Source organism: Nematolebias whitei, chromosome 4 (assembly GCF_014905685.2).
Source record: "Nematolebias whitei isolate Nwh7 chromosome 4, NemWhi1, whole genome shotgun sequence".
NCBI classification, from domain to species: Eukaryota; Metazoa; Chordata; class Actinopteri; order Cyprinodontiformes; family Rivulidae; genus Nematolebias; species Nematolebias whitei.
The window spans coordinates 24174636-24197856 of NC_056501.1; the positions used below are offsets into that span (position 1 = coordinate 24174636).

The 23221-nt window shown below is 42.6% G+C and overlaps 3 protein-coding genes across 3 annotated transcripts in view; 1 reads left to right on the forward strand and 2 right to left on the reverse strand.

Moving 5' to 3' along the window:
• Positions 1-23221, reverse strand: part of LOC119408264 (glucocorticoid receptor) — a 156577-nt gene that overhangs the window by 18653 nt on the left and 114703 nt on the right. The gene's annotated exons all lie outside the window — the stretch shown is intronic.
• Positions 1468-20323, reverse strand: gabra6a (gamma-aminobutyric acid type A receptor subunit alpha6a). The gene is made up of 10 exons (XM_037675455.1): positions 20277-20323; positions 20087-20193; positions 19905-19972; positions 18897-19117; positions 18733-18815; positions 18496-18639; positions 15312-15464; positions 14976-15226; positions 4462-4687; positions 1468-1661 (listed from the first exon to the last, which is right to left on the reverse strand). The coding sequence occupies exons 1-10, from the start codon at positions 20321-20323 to the stop codon at positions 1468-1470; spliced, it is 1494 nt and encodes a 497-aa protein (XP_037531383.1).
• nudcd2 (NudC domain containing 2) lies at positions 20699-23078 on the forward strand. The gene is made up of 4 exons (XM_037675338.1): positions 20699-20997; positions 22135-22183; positions 22287-22438; positions 22936-23078. The coding sequence occupies exons 1-4, from the start codon at positions 20809-20811 to the stop codon at positions 23017-23019; spliced, it is 474 nt and encodes a 157-aa protein (XP_037531266.1). The 5' UTR covers positions 20699-20808; the 3' UTR covers positions 23020-23078.

Below are 23221 nucleotides of genomic sequence, written 5' to 3' on the forward strand. Positions count from 1 at the left end.
CCTTACAGTTTTTAAATCTCACTTAAAAACACACTTTTATTCCCTGGCTTTCTGCACTGTGTGATCTGTGCTGAGTCTGTGTGCATCACACTGTGTTGGTCATGTTGCGGTTGTTGTTGTTATCCATTATTGTTTTTGTCGGTTTCTACTTTTTGGTGTCCTGTTATGTAATCTGTTGCTATGTGCTTGCTCTGTTTGTCCCTGTACAGCACTTTGGTGTGCTTTGTCACTGTTTAAAGTGCTTTATAAATAAATTGGTATGGTAACATGTGGTTTAGTCTTTCTAGAAAAGAGTTCAGAGTTGTTTGTAGTTTGTGACAACTGGCTTATTAAAGTTGTAAGTTGTACAAACTTACTGTTCGGTCATTTTCTGCTCATCCTCTAAAACAAGACAAACACATACAAAAAAAAAAATATATATATATATATATATATATATATATAGGGCCCCCATATATTGACTCCAGCCCAGGGGCCCCCATCCTCCTAAATCCGGCCCTGTATCCATCCATTATTTTATTATTATTTTATTTTATTTATTATTATAATTTTTTATATATATTTTCAATCTAAAATATAATCGATTTGTAAATCGAGCCTCATATTTATTTTGAGGTTTGATTTACAAAATATATCGTATTCATTTATAATATATATTATAAATTGACTATTTGTAAATAAAGTTAAATATTTTGAAAATTTAATAGTTACAAAAACCTAAAGTTTAGGAGCTAAACATTTTGATAAACAAATTACTAACATATAGCACAATGTATAGAAGTGTTTACGCAGCATTCACGCTCCCAGAAACAAAATGCTAATTCTTCCTAAAACCTGTGACTTCTCTTTCCCGTCCTTGGGATATGGCTTTCCACCTGAATACAAACATCATGGATAGTGGATAGAAACCTTACCATTCACCATTCAGATTCTACAGTCGTCACCAGTCATAATTTCATTTTAGATATCAAAGTTGCAATCCTGGAAATTGCTAATAAAGTTTTATTAAAACACCTCAAAATTGTGTTAGCTAAGGTTGATTAGCTGTGGCAGCCATCTTCAACTGAGCTGACTCGCATACTTTCTGGGAGTTTCAGACAAATCTGTCCAATGGTTTGTGATTTATTTTGCAAGTGTCGCATTTCTACAATATTCACTGGACATAGATTGAATACATCATAAATGTGGCCTCATGACCCAGTCTGAGACAGAAACTGCATATCGAGAGATCAGATGAACCAAGATATGAAATGTGGCAACAAACAATAATGCTATACAATATATCACGAGTTTAAAAAGCAATAAAAACGAAAAGTGGAGGGCCCCATGTCTCAAACTGACTAAGCCTGCCTGCGCTGAGTGTATTTTTGAAGCAGTAAGAGGAGAGGAACTGGCTTTGATGTGGTTGTAGAGGGAGCTGTGCTTCTTTAGAGGGCAGGCCTCTGAAAGCATTGGTTCACTGTTGCATCACCACCAGTTACAGCCATCACAGATTATATCATCTCCGTCTTTTTCAGATGCAGTTCTCGGTCTCTGAGCGTGCCTCTGAGCATCCTTTGCTTGTGTGGCAGCGACTGTCTCGACTTGAGAAGTCGCCGTGCAGCGGTTGGGGTTTAAAGTGACCGAGGGGTCCCTGTGAAGGTCGGATGTCTCGTCGACCCCTGATCGGGACACGAGTGGGCAGCGGTCACTGTCTGTGAAATGAAGAGTATAAATGAGTTTCTGATTCAATCCAATGGGAGCAGAATGAATGCTGAGAATTTGGTAGATGGAGGTCTTTCTGATAGCCCCGGTTGCATGTGCCCCCTCTCAAGAGTCTTCTTAGTTTCCAAGATTCATTTTCCTGCAAGAGCAGAGCAGAGCAAACGTGAGCGTGGCACACATTTATAAGTTCCCATCCTCCTCATCCTCACTGCCTTCAAAGGTAAAAACCTATACAGAAAATATAAAAGAAACAAATGTCTGCCCTCATCTTATCCTGCACAATCTTATAAACAAAAGAGCCCTAACATTCCCTGACAGGAACATGAGAAGCATGATGAACAGATTTCCACTCCTCTGTGTTACATAACGGACCTCTCTTTCTCTCCCTCTTGTGGTCTTTTTGCACTCCAGCTCTCATTTTCCTTCTTGAACATGAAGCTTCCTGCTCTGTAAGGGCTTCACTTACAAGCAGGGGCTGCATTTAACATCTGTTATCAGAAAAAAGATCAACCTTTTTATCAACTTCCATTATTATTGAAAAGAAACAAATATTCCTAACCACACTTATGATCTTGAGTGTTGCAAAGAGTTGGACACAAACTTTTGTTCCATCCGTCCATCCATTATCTTTACCCTCGTTTTTTTCCGGTTCACGGGGTCACTGCCTATATCCAGCAGTCACTGTGTGTGTGTGTGGGGGGGGGGGGGGGGGGGGTGTTACATCCTGGCCTGGACATGTCTCCAGCCCATCACAGGGACAAACGAGACAGACTACCATTCACTCTCACTCACACCTACAGACAATTTAGAGTTACCAATCAGTCTAACATGCATGTTTTTGGTCTGTGGGAGGAAACTGGAGTACCTGGAGAAAACCCACGCATGCATGGAGAGAACATGTGAACTCCACCTAGAATGGCCTCCCGGCCTGGATTTGAACTGACAACCTTCTTGCTGGGAGGCGGCAGCTCTACCGTCTGCGCCACCGTGGCGCCCACAGCCTTTTATTATTTCCATGAAATATTTTATTTTAAAAAAATTGGGCTAAAAGAAAAGGACATAAAACCATTCAATTTCAGACTTTTAGTTGTTTAGACCTTTGACTTATTTATAAAATGTGTTAAAAAATGAATCCAGCAATGAAGTTACAGAGAAGTGGTTTCAGGTCAGTAAAATTCAGCAGTGAAGGTCAAGTTGATGAAAACCCAAAGAGGATCGTGGGATTAATAAGTCTTATTTTAACTATGAAAAATAAAAGATTCCACAGACTGAAATAACGATCAATTCTTTTCTTGTGCAGCAACATTTAGTAAAATATTGTGAACGTTTTTTAAGCATTCACACTCATGAGAAACATTTTTCTTATGTATATTTTTCAGCACGTAACTCGTTCTGCAATTTTTGTTTTATTTCAGTGATTCATATATCAAAATGTCCAGCTCGTTCAGGACATTCCTGTGATGGCTTTAGATATTTGAGCACCTTCTACTCTTTGAAATATTTTGCTTTTTCAAAAGTTTTTTTAATTTTTTTTTATTTTTATTGAAACTGAATGGAGCTCTCTCCACATCCTTCAGATCCTCTGTGCTGTTTAAAACCTTTTACTGCTCATTTCAAATTTTGTTCTGGTTTACCTTTTTCAGCTTCTTTGTGCTAAAATCAGCCTTTTTGGGTTCTTCCAGCTTATTTCTGCTCATTTTAGCCTTTTCTCCTAATTTCTGCTTTTTCAGCTACAGTTTATTGCCATTTTTCTGCTTTTATTTTGCTCATTTCTGATTTTTGTGCTTATTTCTAATAATTTCAACTTTTTATGCTCACAGTCATTTCAGCATCTTTCTGATATATATATTTTTTTTGCCTTTTCAGCTACTTTTTTAAGCTAATTTCATTATTTTCTTCTTTTTTGTGCTAATTTCAGTTTATTCTGCTCATTTCTGCTATAATTCTGCTCTATTCCGCTTTTTCCACACGTTTCTTCCATTTCTTTTCTGCTTTTATTATCCAGCTGTCAGCAATATCATCTGTTCAAATTCAGCTCACGCCAACATTTTAGGAATGAAACCTTTTCAGCTGTTTCAGCTTCTTCAGCAGCTTTCAACAAAACGTAATCAGCAATAAGCATTCACAATGCATGTTTACAAGTAATGCAATTTCTCTAGTCAAGTTCATTCAAATATTTTTCATTCCATCAGTAAAGTCACATCATGGAGAAAAAATGGTTTTGATCCATCTGTTGAACACGAAGGTGGGTGATTATGGTTTGGGTGTAGACAACAGACACAATTAACACTTTGGTGACAGTAAAACAGGTTTGTGCACCTCATGACTGAATATAAATGACTAATCAACTCTTTGTTAAAATAAGGTATTTTAAAGCAGAAATAATTCTTAAACCCACCTCAGGTTCTACAATAAACAATGAAGTGCAAACCGACGGATTTGTGCAGTTTGAACTTCTCATGAAAATCTAAAGACAAACCAGAAAGCATCTCTAAAAGAACAATTCTGATGCCGTTGGGACAAAAAGTTACAAAGTACTGAAAACTTTCTTTCAAGACTTTTAAACTGTTTTTTTAAATCCCTTTAAGTAGCTGAAAACAAAACTGCATTCTTACAGAACATATTTAGAAACGGTTAAAAGTCTTGAATGTTGTTAATTAGTTGGTTTAGAGTACACATTTTGATGAGGTGTATCAAAACCTTTGCACATTAGCGTATAAGTAGCTGCGTTGACGTAAAAATGAGAGGGATGTTTACCTGGCGTGGTGTCCTTGGTCAGGTAGATGTACCAGTAAACCAAGTTGAAGAGGGCAAAGGTCAGAGGGAAGAGGACACGGGCGTAGACGTCGATCCGGCTCGTTCCTGCCAGCTGTGGGAACTGAGGAACAGCCGAACCCTGCTGGAGGAAAATGAGCAGGTGAGGCACGTTGTTGCTCATGGAGTGGTTCCTCTTCTTCAGGCCTTCCTGAAGGCTGCTGTCCATCTGGTGGGAGGAGGAGGGGGGAGCAGGGGTCACAAGGAGAAGTGATTGAGTTAGGGTCGACAGTGTGGCGATCGCTGAAAGAAACATCACATGACATTAATGACCAATTCTACATTCTGGCTTTGATCATATTCGTGCATGGCAATAGACGAGTGTCTGTATGGAGCACAGCAGGTGGCGTTCTGGACGCCTATAGGATGATTTGGAGGATTTACAGGGAGCAGTCGGAGCTGTTCTCACACTGAAGCTATTTTTACAGCGTCAAACCACGAATGCCACGTGTGAGACAGATCCCAGGAGGACGCATGTGGTGGCTTATTGAATTAACATAAAGCCTGCAGCGCCAGATGAGAACATGAAACGGCACGTATTGAGTGATGTGACCTTATTGTGAGGATTGAAGAAAAATGGGAAAAGACTGATCTGTGGATTATTTTACCTGCATCTGAGGCAGCTGAGTCTGTTCATTACACCAGAGCAGGAATATGCTGTGTGTAATCACAGAAAAGTTGAAAAGAATAATAACATTGAACAGAGAAAGGAGTTGAGTTTAGAATATCTTTTTAAAACTGTTTAATATTTCACTGCACACATTTAATTAACATAAATTAAAGGTCTGGTTTTGCTTCTGAACAATGATATTGTTTTAGCTGTTCTGGTCAAATCTGTGAATAATATTAAGTGTGACATGACAAGATCTTCAGATCTCATGCCAATTGTTAGGAGTTGGAGTATGTGGGTTTTTTATTTACCTGATATACTTTATTTTTTTAACTATACTGCTTGCATTTTTGCACCTTTTTTTCGACTGTTGTCTCCAGTTCTATTTTGTATAGGCTTCGCCCTTTAAGGCTATCGCTAGTGGGTTTATCCCTTCGCATGCAGCACTGAGCACGGTCCGTATAAATTATGGTGAGACCGGGTAATCGACTCCCATTTTTTTCTTCAGCTAGCTAGCTAGCACTGTCAGAAGAACGAAGAAGGAAAAGTTGTTCAGCTTGACTGGCACAACCTTTGCTAAGGATGCCTGGATCTCCGCCACGCCAACCTCCTGCCATCCCGGTGAGCTCTTCCTCCGAGGAGAAGCAGAGACGAGTAGCCTTGTTTAAGGTAAGCGTCGAGGAGTGCTTTTCCGTGGCGGGCCGCTACCCGCTGGACGACACCATCACCTTTTCTAATGTTTTTTCCTTGCGTTAATCGAATGATTTCCTCGAAAAAGGTGATGTTAGCAGCAGCCCCGCTGAATGTTTTTCCGTGGAGGGCCGCTACTTGCTGGACAACGCCACCGCCTTTTCTAACGTGTTTTTTTCTCGCGGTGGATCGGCTGATTCCCTCAAAAAAGGTGATGTTGGCAGCAGCTCCGCTGATTGTTTTTTTCTGTGGCGAGACGCTATGCGCGACAACGCCACCGCCTTCTTTGACGCAGAGTCACGCAGTGAATCGAATGAGTCCTCCGAGAAAGGCGATGCGGAGCTGCCCCCTCCCTCTTGGAGGATGTAGTGACGGAAGACGAGCGGCCGAGTGGATGCTCAGCCACCTCGGATCTTCCCATGTCGGCGACCACACCGCTCCCAGCCATTGGCGCCCTCCTCTCGGAGTTCCCCGGCATAATCCAGGAGGATGTTAACACAAGGGACTTTCCGTCCCTTGCCTCCCTCCGCCCTGATCAGATGATCTGGCGGCAAGGTTGGCTCCGCCCCGGCTCATCACCCTGACCCTATCTGGCCTCGCTGTCCAGCTGTGACGTCACACTGGAACGAGGCTGCAGCTGGGCCCGGCAAGCTGAAGACATCCGTCTCCACCTTCGCCTCCATCTCCAGAGTGGAGGGTTTTACCAATCGGTGTTTTTCCCTTGGTCCCCACCCTGGAGCCAAGCCTGGCGGTGACACTTGGGGCAAAAGCTTCCAGGATGGACTAGCAACCTGTCCCTCCAGAGAAGCATGACCAGATGGTGACAAAGGTCTCCAACCGAGCTCACCTGTGCTCATTCTAGACGGCCGCAGTGAACAACAACATTGCTCTGCTGGCCTACAGCATCTCTAAAGCCCCCAGTATACTGCCGCGTACATCCATACGCAGAGGTACGCACGTGCGTACGCAGAGGTACGTGCGTACCCCCCAGGGCATGTCCGTGCAAAGCTCAAATTTTTATGACCGCATACACGTACGCGGTGTCGCACAATAAACTGCCCAGCGACAGACTGTTTTGTATGCGACACCAATGTATTAAATTCCCCTTCTTCATCCCTGATCTGGCCTTTTCTTTTGTTTTTTTGCCAAGAGGCAGTGATCTCTTCCTCCTCCGTTGATGCCACGACTGAAATGGTGAGAAATGAAGGAATTTGTCACGAGCGAATTAAACTCAGGTCCAGCGTGGCTGCGGGAGGGTCTGGAGATTTCCTGGTGGGCTGGTCTGATGTGTGGGCTGTAGAGCTAGTGCTCTCTGTGTTTTTTTTTATTTTTTAGATCTTTTTATTAACAACATATAAACACAGAACGTGGCGGAGATTGCCAGCGTTCACTTTTTTTCTTTTTTCCGACCTGTCAATCAGTCCAGTAGGCGTGTCAGTAAATGACCAATCGCGACCTCAATTTGTCCCAAAGGTAAACGCCCCTTGTCTGTGAAGCTGCTCTGCAGCTGCTCGGGGTGTACGCTGGAATTTAATGACTGAACCCCCTGTGTACCGTACACGTGTACGTACGCGTGAACAGACATACGCGGCAGTATACTGGAGCCTTAAGAGGCTGGAGGAAGCAGACCTGCTGGAGGAGGCAAAGAGCTCTCTCTGTAAAGCTGCTGATGTCATCTTAAACATGTGCCACCTCTGTGGGCTGCCTGTCCCACATCGCCACCTGGATGACCATGATCCAGGGGACCACTTGACTCCGCCTCTTGCCATCCTTGTCCGAGAGGCTGCAGAAAGACCTGCTGGAGGGCCCCATCACCCCAGAAATGCTGTTCGGGGCCAACTTCAGGACCATCCTTGAGAAATCGCAGAGGTCCGAGGAGGTCTCAGAGACACCAGGGGTGCCCAACCTTTTTTGAACCAAGAGCTACTTTTGAAGTCGGCAATTTGCCGAGAGCTACTCGTCCAGTCTCATTATCAACTAACATAATTTTTCATCAATCCCTACTCCTCACTTATTTAAAGTAAATAAAACAGAACGTGATGTGTCTATAGGAGACAACTTTTTATGCAAGCTGTATAAAATAAATGTGTCTCTACCTTAGTGGGACTTCTGACACTGAGAGGAGGAGGCCAGGGTCTCATAAGATGGGCAGTATGAGGTGGTTGCGAGGCGCAGGCAGGTCTCCAGATGATCATCATTCATTGTGGATCTGTTTTTGGACTTGATGATTTTCATGTGTGAAAAAGCAGACTCACACAGGTAGGTAGATCCAAAAAGTGCTGTTAAGTTCAAAGCACATCTTCGGATGTTAGGATACTTTTCTTCTGACAGCAGACTCCAGAACTCTCCATCCACACCAGGTGATGCTCTGGATTTGATCCCAATGTGATTTTGCAGAGTGCAACAAATCCACTGGTGTGATCAGTCATTGCTGGAGCGCCATCAGTTGTTATAGAAATTAGTTTAAAGAGGGGCAAGTTGCTTTTATTAACAAACTCCATAAACGCATTAAAAATATCTTCTCCTCTTGTGTGTCCCTTCAAAGGCAAGATGGTGAGCAGCTCCTCTTTTGCACTCATGTCTGCAAAGGCCATTCTGATAAAAACACACAGCTGGGCTACATCCACCATGTCTGTCGACTCATCAAACTGAAGAGAGAAACACTCACATTGTTCCACGTCCTTTTTTAGCTGCTCCTCCACATCCACAGCCATTCCCTCACATCGCCGTGTCACTGTTTGTCTGGACAACTGCACGTCTTTAATAGCAGCTACGATCTCACTTTTATTTTTAAAATCATGAAAAAGCGCATCTGCAGCCTCAATAAACGCTTCTTTCATAACTTGTCCATCGCTGAAAGACTTCTTATGTTGAGCCAGGATGCGGCTAACACGGTAGGAAGCTATCGTAGCAGCTTTACCTTTTGTGCTGGGGCGAGTGAAGACTGATTGCTGGGCTGCAAGCTTGTTTTTTAGCTCCCGCACTTTCTGAGTCCGTAAAGAACTTTTAAGAGGGAAATCTGTCTCAAACCGTTTGTGCATCGTCTTGAAATACCGCTCCAAGTTACACTTTTTGGGTAAGGCAACGCTCGAATTACAGATGAGGCAAATGGACTTCGAATTAGAATAAACAAAAAAATACTCCTCCTCCCACTCTGTGTGAAAATAATAAGTTTTTGTTTGCTTGTTCGCTAATTTTCCATCCATGTTTTCTGCGCACCGACATTAACTACTGAGCCTAAAGTCTCGAGAGAGCACTGTGTCACCGCACCCAAAACTCGCGAGACTATGTCTGTGAGAATACAAGTCAAGGCTTCGCTTCGCGGGAGACTGGGAACCAGCTCGCGGGCGACCGGTCGCCCGCGAGCGACTGGTTGGGCACACCTGCTGTACACCATCTGGTGACATCACAGTCCTCCTCCCACCCCTCCAGCCACTGGAGGGACTGCCATGGCCAGCAACAGCAGCAGAGGCTCTCCACAGCTGCGGCAGCGACTTCACGCTCCGCTCCTCCGCCGGCCCCCTCCACCAGGGAACAGCTCCTTGAGGGGAATGTGTGTGTTTTTTGATGAGGTATGTTTTGAAATATAACAGAAACATCTCTGAAAGTAAAGTTTCATCTGATTCCAGCCTGACTGTCAGATCAACTGAGCTCACAGCTACCTATCTTCACATTTTCCCCACACAGAACGAGCCAGTAACTTCTAAACAGCGTTTTAAATGGCACCGCAGTTCTGTAAATATCACAAAACACTTGTCTGCCACGTTAGCTAAAAATTATGTTTTTTTCAGCAGACCAAGTCCGGTAAAATCCCTTGCTCTTAGCCAGTGGCCGTTTTTATTTTCTGCCGTTTTCTGTCATCTCACCTCGCAGCGGGAGTAAACGTTTTTTCTCTACGACAGCTGCAGCCTCCACCGAAATGGCGTTTTCACTCAGAAAGCGCTCACGCCTCCTCTCAGTGCGCGCCAGCCCACCTCAGCTCTAACGTGAGACCGCAGCCTGGGTTCAGTACAGAGGCACACATACAGCATTTTTCTGTCTGAGCCCCCACCTTGGGTTCCCCCCGGAGAATCTCCGGAGCGGGTGATGGCAGTAAGGGTTTTTAGCCTGGTTGATGTCCATGAGAAACATGACACACAAAATGCGTGCCCGCTCTCCAAACGTTGCTCAGAATGGCAGCGAGTGTGTTCCCTGAACAGATGGATGGACCGTGTGATCAGCAGGGGTTACACGCTGCAGTTTCGCAGCTCAACCCCCACCGTTCAGAGGGATTATATAGACGGTCCTGTCTTCTCCAGAACAGAGCTCGCCTCTCCAGTCAGAAGTTCAGGAATTCCTGAGAAAAAACATGATTTCCAGAGTTTCCAACGCAGAGGAAAATACGGGGTCTTTTTTCCTCCCACTACTTCCTGGTTCTGAAAAAAAAACGGAGGGATGAGACCCATTCTCGACCTGTCCATGTTCAACAATTCAATCATGGAGAGACAATTCCACATGCTGACAATCAAACAGCTGCTGGAGAACTTCACCAGAACGACTGGTTCACCTCCATAGATCTGAAGGGCGCATAATTTCACATTTCCATCATTCTGAAACATAGGAAATTCCTTCGTTTTTCTCTTCCAGGGGATTCCATATCAGTACAACAGGCTACCGTTCGGTTATTCCTTTGCCCCACGCACGTTCTCAAAATGCGTGGAGACAGCTCTGCAGCCATTACACATGGCAGGAATGAGATTTCTTTTTTTATCTGGACGATCTGCTTTTATTAGATCCGTCCAGGCAGGAAGCAGCTGCGCAGACCAAACGCTAGTGTTACACATGCTAAACCAGGTTTTTCTTTAAACTGGGAAAAATTCCGTTTGCCCGTCCCAGATGATTGTTTATCTGGGAGTGGAGCTAAACTCAACCACAATGAGAGCCCTTTTATCACAGCCGAGAGCAGAAGCTCTGTAAATCCAGTTTTGCCGTGTCAAACCCAGCAGCATAGTGACAGTTCTGCCTGTCATGCAACTCCTGGGACGGTGTCAGCGGCCCACATCGTGGTTCCGCTGGGCCTACTTCACATGAGACACCTTCAGAGATGGTTCGCCCACCTGCACATAGATCCTGTGCGCCAGATGAGGCAGATTATCTTTGTGCCCCCCTCCGTGAGAACCGAGCTGGATCACTGGGGAAACCCCCTCGTTCTGTCAGAGGGAATTCCCATCTGCAGGCCTACGTCACATGTCTCAGTTTTTTCACAGACGCGTTCCTGTCAAGCTGGGAGGAATGTGTCTGTCCCAAGCAGTGGGAGCACAGTGGCTAGACCACATGTCGCTTTACATAATGGGCTAGAATGTTTTCATGGTCTGAAACGTGACTCAGCATTTTGCCCCTGCTGCAGGATCAGCATTTTCTGATCCACACAGACAACAAAGTGACGACAGTTTACATAAACCATTAGGGAGGTGTGCGTTCAGCCCCACTGTTACATATTGCGAAACAGCTGTTGTGTTGGGCACACAAAAACCTGCTCCCCATCAGTGCAGTGTACATTCCCAGCGTCCCGAACAGGCGAGCGGATATCATGTCGAGGGGCGGTCCCCGCCATAGAGACTAGAGCCTCCATCCCGAGCTGATCTCTCGGTTTTTTTGGAGCAGGTTTGGCCGAGCAGCAGTGGATTTGTTCGCCACACGGGAGAACTCCCAGTGTCAATTATGGTTTTCACTAAGCCCACGAGACGACCCACCATTAGGAGTGGACGCCTTCGCTCACAGCTCATGGCCAAAAATGCTCCTTTATGCGTTCCCTCCAGTCCTGCTGATATCACGGACCCTGAACCGGGTCCGGGAGGAAGAGCTGTCATTCATCCTCCTAGCTCCTGAGCGCATAAGCTCCCTGTGGTTCCCGAATCTGCAGCGACTGATATCGGGTCAGCCAAGGAAACTGCAATGGGGGGGGGGGGGGGCACTCTCCTCCAGGCAGGAAGAGTGATCAGGAGTTACCCAGAAATAGGTCAGCACCTTTAGGTCTGGCCGCTGAACGGATCCGTTTAGAAAAAGATGGGCCTCCCACAGGATGTGGTGCGTACGTTTTCAGGGCACACGAGCTGCTTCCACCACAACGATGTGCACATCAAGTAGACAGTTTTTCAACGCTGGTGCGCAGAGAAAGGCGTGGAGGCCATCTCATGTCCACTAGGTGGCATGCTGTCATTTCAACAGCAACTGATGGACAGAGATCTAGCGTTCAGCACAATTAAAACTTATGCTGCAGCTATTTCTTCCTGTCATGAGGTTTCTCAGTGACAGAACAGTTCTTAACCACCCGCTGATGAAGCGTTTTTCTGAAAGGTGTATGGAGACACAGACCTGTGTCACGTCCACTAGCTCCATGGTGGGACCTCATGGTCCTGCACGCTCTGATCAAAGCTCCTTTTGAGCCTTTAGATCAGGTTTCACTTAAATTTCTGTTATTAAAAACAGCCCTGCTGTTAGCTCTGACGTCGGCAAAGAGAGTGAGTGTTTGTTTGCTCTCTCTGTTGCTCCATCATGTCTCAGAAATCAAGCTGACGGCAGTTCAGCTGTACTGCGTTTTAACCCTGCTCTGAAAAGCATCACAAGCTCATTCAAATCAAGAGTGATAACCTTGGATGGGTTTTACCCTCCTCCTAATAATTCTGAAGAGGAAGCAATATCTCACCTCCTTCTGTTCCGTGGACGCTTTTTTAGTGTTACATGGCGCACGCGGCCGCACTGCGCCGTTCTCAGCGTCCGTTAGTGCATTACTGGGACAGCTCTTCAGGACACCGTCTATCCACCCAGCGCCTCTTACACTGGTTGTGTAAGGCTATTTCTGAAGCTTACAGTTCATCTGGACTGGACCCTCCAGAGAATCTCAGAGCACATTCCACCAGAAGGTTTTCATCGTCCATGGCTCTGCATGGAGGAATGACAGTAGAGGATATTTGTATGGCGGCTGCCTGGTCATCGCCATGTTCAATTATTCGTTTTATTTACGTGATGTTTCTACTTTCTCCATGACGCATTCTGTTCTCAGGGTTCTGACAGAATGATTATTATTTGTTTCATGGAGCTTCACTTTTGAGCTCACACCTGCCTGCATGCAGTCGCAGTGTGAGATATTTATTATCAGTCACAAGTTCATAACTGCTGATTTTATCGTTATTAATCAGTTCATCCTGAGGAGCTGTTGGTCTGCTCTGTTCATCGTTACACTGTTACAATTCATATCCTCCGTTGTTCCTATTCACAGCAGCAGGTCTGCTATCTCAGCCTCTTTTCCTCACCAGAGATCTTTTCTCCAGTGCGCTCCTGCGCATGGTGCACGCAATTATGCAGCGCGTAATTACGCACACAGAAGGCTGAGTGATGAAATTTTTTTTTGTGCAAGCAGGTGCTTCATATTGTGTCTGAGTGGACCCAGTGAGGCATAGACTACATCTTGCTTCGCCTTTAACCCACTAGCGATAGCCGTAACCCCAGATTCTGTGAGTATAGGCGCAGCCCTTTAAGCTCTGGGCCTCACTGGTTCCTAAATGGCTGAAGAAAAAAAACTATTTGGGGGCCGATTACCTGGTCTCACCATAATTTATACGGATCAGGGGTGAGGCCCACACACAGTATGTGGACGTGGACTATAAAGTTTTCAGTGCTGCGCTGCGCGCAAAGGGATAAACCCACTAGCCTTAAAGGGCTGCGCCTATACTCAGAATCTGGGGTTACAGTACGTAACCAACGTTTTTTGTTTGCATCATCTGGGTCCTTTATTTTTTCAGTTTTATTCAGCAGATGCTGCTGACTCAATGGTTTAGTACGTTATTATTTTTATTTTTAGTCTATAATCAAGTTGCATTTGATGTTTGCTTTGTTTAGTTTTCCTACTTGCTTACCATTTCCAATAACCCAAGTTATAGAAAAATGTATAAAGTAAGAATTGTATTGCACTGTATCTTTGTCTTGGTTAAACATGACATTATATTGAACTTTGACACGTGAAACTAGAATAACTCTCAGCTACTACAAAAAAGGTTAAATCGTGTCATCTGGACCAGTTTCTTCAAGTGAGAAATGTTTCGTCCCCCATCCAGAGGACTTCCTCAGTCTACAGCCTGCTAATAGTGTGAAGGCTAGCTATGGGACAGATCTGGTTGGTAGGCCATAGACTGAGGAAGTCCTCTGGATGGGGGACAAAACGTTAAAGAGACTGGTCCAGATAACATGATTTAACCTTTTTTCTTGTTATCGACCTGGACGATGGATCTTACAACCTTTTTTCTGAACCACGTTGGCCTTGGTTGTCCTCAGCCTATTTCTGTGAGTATCAAGTTGGCCATCTGGGCTAAAACTTTTGATTGTTGTACATGATGACTGACTGTTTTGCATGTGTTAAAAGCCTACTTTTAAGATTCCAACAGGAGGTTGGCTTGAAACACAGCAGTGAAGGCTACTTATGAGACAGATCTGGTTAGCAGGCTGTAGACAGAGGAAGTCCTCTGGATGGCGGGGTGAAATGTTTCTCACTTAAAGAAGCAGGTCCAGATGACACGAGTTAACCTTTTTTGTTGTTGTCTACCTGGACGATTGACCTTACAACCTTTTCTCAGCTACTACCACACCAAAACTTGTAACTAACTCTTATAGTCATTCTTGAGTTATATTCATTTTTTGTGTTAACCAAGATTAAATTAGCTGCGACAAGACACACACACAGACTATTACATTATTGCTCACCTTACACATTTTGGCTACTGGGAGTTAAAATAGAAATCTGACAATACTTTGCAAGTTTAACAAATATAAACTAATGTAAACAAGTTTAACTAAAAGCAATAACCAAAATAAATAAGTGTAAAATCCCAGTTGCTTGCATTACGCTGAATTAAGATGAATCGAACTGAAAAGCATTGCCTTCTGTCCTATAGGTGAATACATGTATCTAAAATGTGTCTGTTTAAGTGGCAGAAACCCTGATCTAAAGCCAGTGATATACAGTTTGTTTTTGTTTGTGTCTAAATTTACCCATGAATTTTCTTTGTTTCATACGTCCACACTCCCAAATTTATATCAAAAAGCTACTAACAAAAGTTGAATCAATGCCTCATTGATAAATGATCATTTATCGATCAGTTTTGCCATAAATTGATTTGCTCACCGAAATCGTGTCATCGTCCTCGCTGCCAGCAGCCAGCACCTCCAGTCTGTCTTGTCTGGCTTTTTCCTTCTTTAAGCGGTTTGCCTGCAAAGTGGCAAAGTAGTTCACTGCTGCGAATTCAACGAGAGCGAACGCCACAAAGGCAAAACACACAGCGATGAACCAATCCATGGCTGTGGCGTAGGCAACTTTGGGCAAAGACTGGCGGGCACTGATGCTCAAGGTGGTCATGGTCAGCACTGTGGTGATGCCTGAAGAAGAGGCAGGAGAGAATGTTTGATCGTCCCACTGATTAGCACACATTATGTGACTAACTAACTGGGAACTAGGACATACCAGCAACTGTGCGTGCAGGAACTGACTCTTTGTTGATCCAAAATGAGACTTGTGACAATACGACGACCATTATAAGAGGGATGTAGGTCTGGATGAGGTAGTAGCCAAGCTTCCTCTGCAGGTGGAAATGGACCACCTGCACAGAGTAGTGACCTGCAAGACAAACAGCATGCATGAAGATTGCAGCCCCAAGGGAAAGAGCAGGGTATTGTTTCTTGCCTGGCCTTGAAAGAGAATAAGTGCTGACAGAAACATACAGATGTTAACAAGAGCTTGGTAGGCTGCTAACTGTGAATAAGGATGGAGGGAATCAACGAGAAAAGAAGAGAAATGTGGCAGAGATAAAGGAGGAGGGAGGAAGAAAGTGGTGTAGAACGTGCTGCATTATGCACACTCACATTGAGAGGTTCTGTTTTTAATTTTATGCTTATTACCTGTTACTGAAATAACAGGTAGTGTTTCTCCCCCATGTGTCTGTCTGTTAGCAAAATATCTCATAAACCAGTGGACAATTTCTAATGAAATTCCTAGAAAGTAATCACTGGATGTACATCTATAACTCATTAACATTTGGAGAGAACCTAATTTAAGATTATTTCCACTGCTAATTGACGTTTGTAAAAAATGTTGGAACTTTTTTCCTGGTAGTAGCTGAGAGTCATTCCCAACACATACTCCGAGTGCTAACTGATCTGCATAGAATCTGGTGTTAGTACTTTGCCATTAACATATGAAGTCAACCCAGTTCAAGATGAAAACACAAAAGGAAGTATACCTCAGTAAATATGACAGATGTTTAGCTAGACTTTGGTACGGTAATAGCCAAGAGTCATCCCTAACACATACTTGAGCGCTGCACATTGGGAGAAATTTTTGTTCAAAACTTTGTCACAAAACTGTTTGGTTTTTAGCTAAATATTTGGGTTAACAGTGTGAAGGTGTTTCTCTATCTTGTCCGTCCTCCTTTCTGTCTGTGTATCCACTGGACTTTAAACCCTGCAGATGTTTCTTAAGGTACTTTGCACGCGTTACTGCTCACAGCTTAAACACCTTAGATGCTCCTTGCCCAGCCTACTTAAATAGATATCTAGTTGTGGGAGGGTCATGGACAGAAATACTGAACTGGAAGATCTTACTTAAACATTTAACATCTTGTAAAAGTTTTAATTAAACATCTTAATACTACTTCCTCAATCGGCTGAGGCGAGCTGTAGTGTGTAGTCAAGACCACCTAACCCGAGACTAAGACTGAGGGAGGGTGAGACCAAGACCTCAAATAAAATGAATAAAATATAAAATTTTATTATAAAATATTTTTATAAACGTTACTACATACTGTAACTTTAAGGTTGCTTTTGAATGAATATCAGCTTTTATAAATTTTCAAAGCTACATAACAAAGAAATCACATTCAGTGGCCTAAGTGCATGTGATTCAACAATAAAACTACACAACTGTTAAATTGGAAGCAGTTTCATCACATGCCAAGTCTTAAAAAACTAGTGTCCAAACACTCTTCATAAGTCTGAACTCAAGACCAAGGATAATATAGTTGCATTAGTTACAAGTATATTCTTTGTGATTTAAATAGCCAAATTTTATAACTGATGATTTGGCAGACATCTTCTCCTGCGCCCAGACAATCACTTCTCACTTTCTTGGAGTGACCAGTGTTGCCAAATAAAGTCGAAGTTTTTCAGACCAAAAATCTGTTAAAAACCGCCATATCAGACAAAAATCCACCCAATCAATATATTGTTATAGTATATTTACTGTTTGAACATGAATGCACATCAGTACAAACCAAGTTAATTTAACAATATGTGACAAAATGCAACAATCCAACAAAAATCTTCCCAGAGTTGCCAGCAAAATCTGAATGAAAACCGCCCAATTGGCAGTAAACCGCCCAATCTGGCAACACTGGGAGTGACGTGTGCGAGTGAAAGGGGGTGGGCGTGACAGTGGTAACAAAACATGTATTTAGCAATGAGTCATGTTATCGCTTGGATTTGAATCAGTACGTTTTGCATCCAATAAAAACAAAGATGTTAACAAATAAACTGGACAATATTCTGTCAATTTACTGATATTTCCACAGTTGTGGTCTTGAAATAAAATCCCGAGTCCTCAATGGTCGAGACCGAGACAAGACCGAGACCAAATGCGGTCGAGTCCGAGACAAGACCGAGACCATCAAAAAGTGGTCTTGAGACTGGTCTCAAGACCATGACCGGTCTCGAGTACCACAACACTAGCGAGCTGGACTGAGAAGCTCAGTCCTCACCTCCTTCTACAGGTGTGCAGTGGAGAGCATCCTGTGCTCCAGCATCAGTGTGTGGCATGGAGGCTGCACAGCTGCAGAAAGAAAAGCTTTGCAGAGAGTGGTGAAGGCTGCACAGAAGTCTGTTGGAATCAGTCTCCCCACCATCACAGACATCTACACCTCCAGATGCAGGAAGAGAGCCACCTGCATCATGAAGGACCCCACTCACCCAGCACACACACTTTTTGCCCCGCTCCCCTCAGGAAGGAGGTTAAGGAGCATTAAGTGTAGAACCACTAGACTGAGGAACAGCTTCTACCCTGAGGCTGTTAGACTCATAAATCCCTTACAGGAAAATCACTGTAAGAATAAAAAAGTCATTGTCATGCCACTTTCATTGGTGATGTGTGACTTTATCTGTGCTGCTGATTATTCTTGCTGCTGATCTCATGCCTTTATGATGCTGTATTCATACCCATCTGCTCACTACAGACTCATGTTCAGGCTGCTGTTTAATATCCATCCATCCATTATCTTTATCCGCTTATTCCATTTTGGGTCACGGGGGTCGCTGGTGCCCATGTCCAGCAATCACTGTGCGAGGGGCGGGGTACACCCTGGACGGGTCGCAAGTGCTGTTTAATATACCATATTATTTTACATTATTAGTGTTTAGCATATATCTTAGATGTTTTAGTGTATCGTTTAGCATAGATCCTTATATACTGTTTCTTTTTATACTTTATATTTTTGCTATTTTTGGGTGTAACTGGGACCTTGAGTACACAATTTTGTTCCACCTCATGTACCACGTGTGATGTGAATGACAATAAAGAACCTTGAAATTGAACTTAAAGGCTACGACTGTAATTGCACCCTTAGAAGAAGAGTATTTTTGTTGCTGAGAGGAAATGTTACCTGTGCTCGACTTCAGTGTCTCGCTGGACAAAGTCTGTCCCACAAGATCATACTGCAGAAGACTCATTGACTCTTTGGGGCACTCAACAGATGATTTTAGCCCTTTTCTCCAGGTGAAACGAATTTCACTGCTGGTGAATCCATCTAAAATCAAGAAAGCATCCAGACTAGAAACCATGAAATCTGATTGCGGCAGCAAGAAGACAATGTCTGGTTTGTTTTTGCGCAAATACTTACAACTTCCAAATCTGAGAGGACAGGAGTGGCCGTCCATGGGGAAATCCATGAGATTCATTGGACACTCTGCATTGATAGTTAGTCTAATTGCAAGACACACAAAAATAATCAGTTTTAGCAATGTTTTAAATTCAACCTAAACTTTAAAGAACACTTCAGATTACCTCATGGTGTAGAGGACTGTCCCATTCTGCATAATACGGAACAGTTTGTTGGGAGTGGTCATGTTGTGGGAAATTGACTTTTTGGAATTCCTGAAGAAAGTGTCCGGTGTCCAAATCTTCTCCACCATTTTGTTGTTCAGGCGTAAAATTTCAGTGGGACCATCAAATTTGAGCCTCTCGTCAACCCACATCTGACGGAAGAACATGTCCATGGTGTATTCCTGATGACAGAACAATAAACTTTTAGCTTCAGCTTGAAATGTGCATGTGTAACCCTAGAGAGACTTTTCCACATGTAGTCAAAGGTGAGGAGAGGTAATAACGGGTGCCACTCATCCAGTGAACTCATGAATCAATCCATTTGGCCATTCCCGCTGTCTGACATGCTGTCATATTGATTTAGAGGCCATCAGTATCAGAGTTACAGGGCTAGTCAGACAGATTAGAGCTCATTAGATTGACTCATGGCAGATCACCCATAAGGCTGGTCACTAAAACAATGTCATTCCTCACACTCAATATCATTGGCATATTTTATGAATTATAATATATGCCAATGAGGTTGACTGTGAGGAATGTCATTGTCATATAAAATGCTGCACCACATATTGGACCCATACTGGAAGAACAGTGTCCTTGTTGGTTGGTCCCATTACAAGTATTACTTCGCCTTTATTAAAATACAAAATGTTGTACAATTTTTTACTTTGCTGCTACATGTTCAAGTATTAATTTTCTAATACATTTTAGCTGTAATTTTTTTTTTTTTTCATGTTCAGAAGAAAGGTCACATAAGGTCACAAATGTTTGAGGGAGAGTAGGCGGGGTTTAAATGTTGCATGTGCCTAGTGAGCAGACTCTGGTTCCAAAAATACAGCGAGGTAGCTCCCATACACGAAGTGCTGCTGACTTTATTTCCCAACAAGAGAAGGTGAGGCAGTTTGATGGAGAATTAAAATTTATTTTGTCAATGGTCAACACGTAGATCTTATGGGAAGGCTATCCTACCATCTCAACATCTGAAACTGGTCCAAAGCTGGTGACAAAGATGTCTGTTTTCACTTCTGTAATTCCACCTGCAACAGATTGTAAAAATCCTCTCTTATTTATTGCACAAAAATAGTGTAGAAAAGTGAAAACGAACAACGCGCAATATACAACATATTGAACAAAGTTTGAGTTTAAATTACCTCCAGAACCAGGTCGTAATCTATTGTCATATTCATCCAAAAGTCTATCCAAAATGCGAGTGATATTGTCTGAGTCTATCTTTACACTTCCTTGTACATTACCTACACTGCAGGGAAACAAATACAAATCAAATTAACCAAGTGGCTTACTGTAAATTTGAACATGTTAAAATTCAGAGAGCAAACTCACCTAATCCAGCAGATTAAAGCAATCAAACTTAAAGAAGTAGCAGCCATGCTGGTAAGTGTCCACTTTTTCAGTTAAAATCTAAAAATATGTTAAATTTTAGAGTAAACAAAGCAGGTTTCCTTTTATGTGTTATTCCATTGACGGCGTCAAGAAACCAAAGACACCCAGGCAGGAGCTCTAATCTAATTAACAGATTAGCGAGTACCCTGTTTTTAGACAAACAGTGGATTGAATTCGTTTTAGTTGTGGCCATGCTGAGTTCTCAGAAGGAAAGGTAAAACTATGAAATAAATAATACGCATAAAATAATAAAAGAAGAATGCCCCCACATCTTAAAACTCTAAAACAAATGGTCTTTTTGTAGTTCCATTAATTGGACAGCAGGTGGCGCTGCTGTTACAATTAATACCTGAAGCCGGAAATGAACGGAGAAGAAGAAATGTAAGTTTTGATAGTCGATGGGAATGCTCGATTAATAGGAGTGGAGTGAATATTATCAGTAAAATAAGGCTGAGCGGTGTGAAGCCGCAACATGTCGGTACATTTTGAGGAGAGGAGCGGCGTGGTCCCGTGTAAGACCCCCTGGGGCTCCTGGTACCAGACCATGGAGGAGGTCTTCATCGAAGTCGACGTGCCCCAAGGAACGTCTGCTAAAGAGGTCAAATGTCATTTAGGACCAAGAGACATCGACCTGCGTGTCAAAGGAAAGGAGATATTTAAGGTAAGTGGCGCTTCTGCTCGTCTGTGTTAAATGTGAAAGCGAGATAATCCGTTACGATCCCCTGATAAATTATTGGCATTTTGAACAAATTTAAGTTTTGATAATTAAACACAAAAGGGTTTGATTTAACCTCTTGGCATCCACATATGCAAGAGTTCGGGTCTTAGGAGGTTAATAAACGTAAGTTGTTTGTAATGTGCACGAGACACACCTCCGTCCAACTAGGAATGTTTAATCTTTATGCGCATGCGCCAACAAATGAATAAACAAGACATTTCAGTTCTGCCTTTGACAATGAGAAAACTGAACAGATTTTACTTCATGTTTTTACCTAGAACAGTGATGCTTTGTTGTAAGAGAAAGTATCTGATTTTCCAACAGTCTTACAGAGTTTATCAGTATTTGTTTTTTTTTAACCAATAAACCTAATAGTTAAACACTCATTTATATTATTCACAGCCACCATGTAGTTATGCTTCGATGTTTTTGCTACCAGATGTGCTCAAAATTTAATGTGCAGTAGTAACCAAGAAATAAACAAGACTGATTTTCTAATTAACAATAATATCAGAACTGATTTTCATGTCTGAAACAACTAGTCCAGGTCTCATTGGTATTTGCACATACAATTATGTGATTTAAGCATCACCGGTACTTCATTTATAAACATCTGGACTACAATGTTGTGCTTTTCAGCTACACTTCTACTCGTGTTTCAAACTTTCTGAACCACTAAGACACATCACAAACATGTTTTCTAGGTCCTCCTCTAATTCATTCAGGTTTTGTCACGATCCCAGAAAAATAAACAAAAAAGACAAACCAAACATGGCCATTTTCATCATTTGATAGAAGTTGAAACTCATCAAGAAAACTATTTTCTCTGGTCCTAAAACATCTGCACCTGGGAACGTGGGTTGTAATAATGCATACATGGATATAAATTGCAGCAATATGTAACAAAAATGAAGATTGATACAAGTAATTCCATTTACTGAATCACATGAATTTTAAGTTTAATGCATCATGATGATCTTCTAATTTGAACCTCACAGATGTATTTTCAGCAGTTCTACAACTATGTATTATGTTGATGGAGACAAAGTATAATTTATCTTCCTTTTTGACTCCTGCCAGGGAAAGTTGTTTGACACAAGCGTGTCCGACGAGGCTACGTGGACGCTTGGTGAGTTAATAAAATGACTTCATTTGGACTTAAATGTACAAACTATCCAACTTCCTGTACTGACAAGATCTGTGTACTTTGTATATATTTTTCTTCTCTTCAGAGGATAAATGTCTCATTCGTATTGTTCTAATGAAGACCAACAGAGAAGCAGGGAACTGCTGGTCCTCCCTGCTGGAGGGGGAGTACTGCGCCAACGCATGGGTCCAGGACCAGATGCAAAGAAAACTCACTCTGGAGAGATTTCAACGAGAGGTTTGTTCCATCTGAGATGAATACAACTTTTAGTCGAGATGGTTTAGAGACCACTTACATCAAACTACACCAGTCACCTAGACTGGCTCCACATTTAAGTAAATAAACTTTTTACCTTACAAAGAGATTGAAAGTTGTGTCCACTTGCTTTAATGGTTTCTAAATAAATGTAGGCACTAGACATTGTGGGACTTCTGTGGAAAATCTCAGTTTTATCATTTTCCTCAAATTGTTTTAACCCAAAACTATTAATTGGACATTAATCTTTTTTTTTTTTTTTCATTTTGCACTTTCATTCAAAACTCTAGAAATTAACATCAGGTTTTTTTTTTTAAGAGGTTTCCCGGAAATGAACATTCTTGTCAATCTGTGGTTGATGGAAGCGTTGGGATTCTGAGAAATGCAAAAACAAGTCACTTGTTCCTTGTGTTCTGCTTAAATCTGTTTGAATATGAATTCTTAAACAATATTTTGTTTGCCTGTTTTTTGTTTTGTAGAACCCTGGATTTGACTTCAGTGGTGCAGAAATTTCTGGGAATTTTGCTGGCGGAGGTCCAGATTTTTCCAACTTAATGAAGTGACTTTTGCACTCATCTGGAAACTCAGTCCAATGATGTCATGACCCTCTACCAACAGAGCTGCCAATCCGCTAAGGGACGTACTGAGATTTTTTTCCAGATGTTTTTTTTTTCTGCCTCTGGATTTTCTCAGCCTCAAAAGGACACAGGAAGACTGAAGATCTGTCATGTTATTAAAAGCTGCAAAGATGTCGCCTTTTCTTAT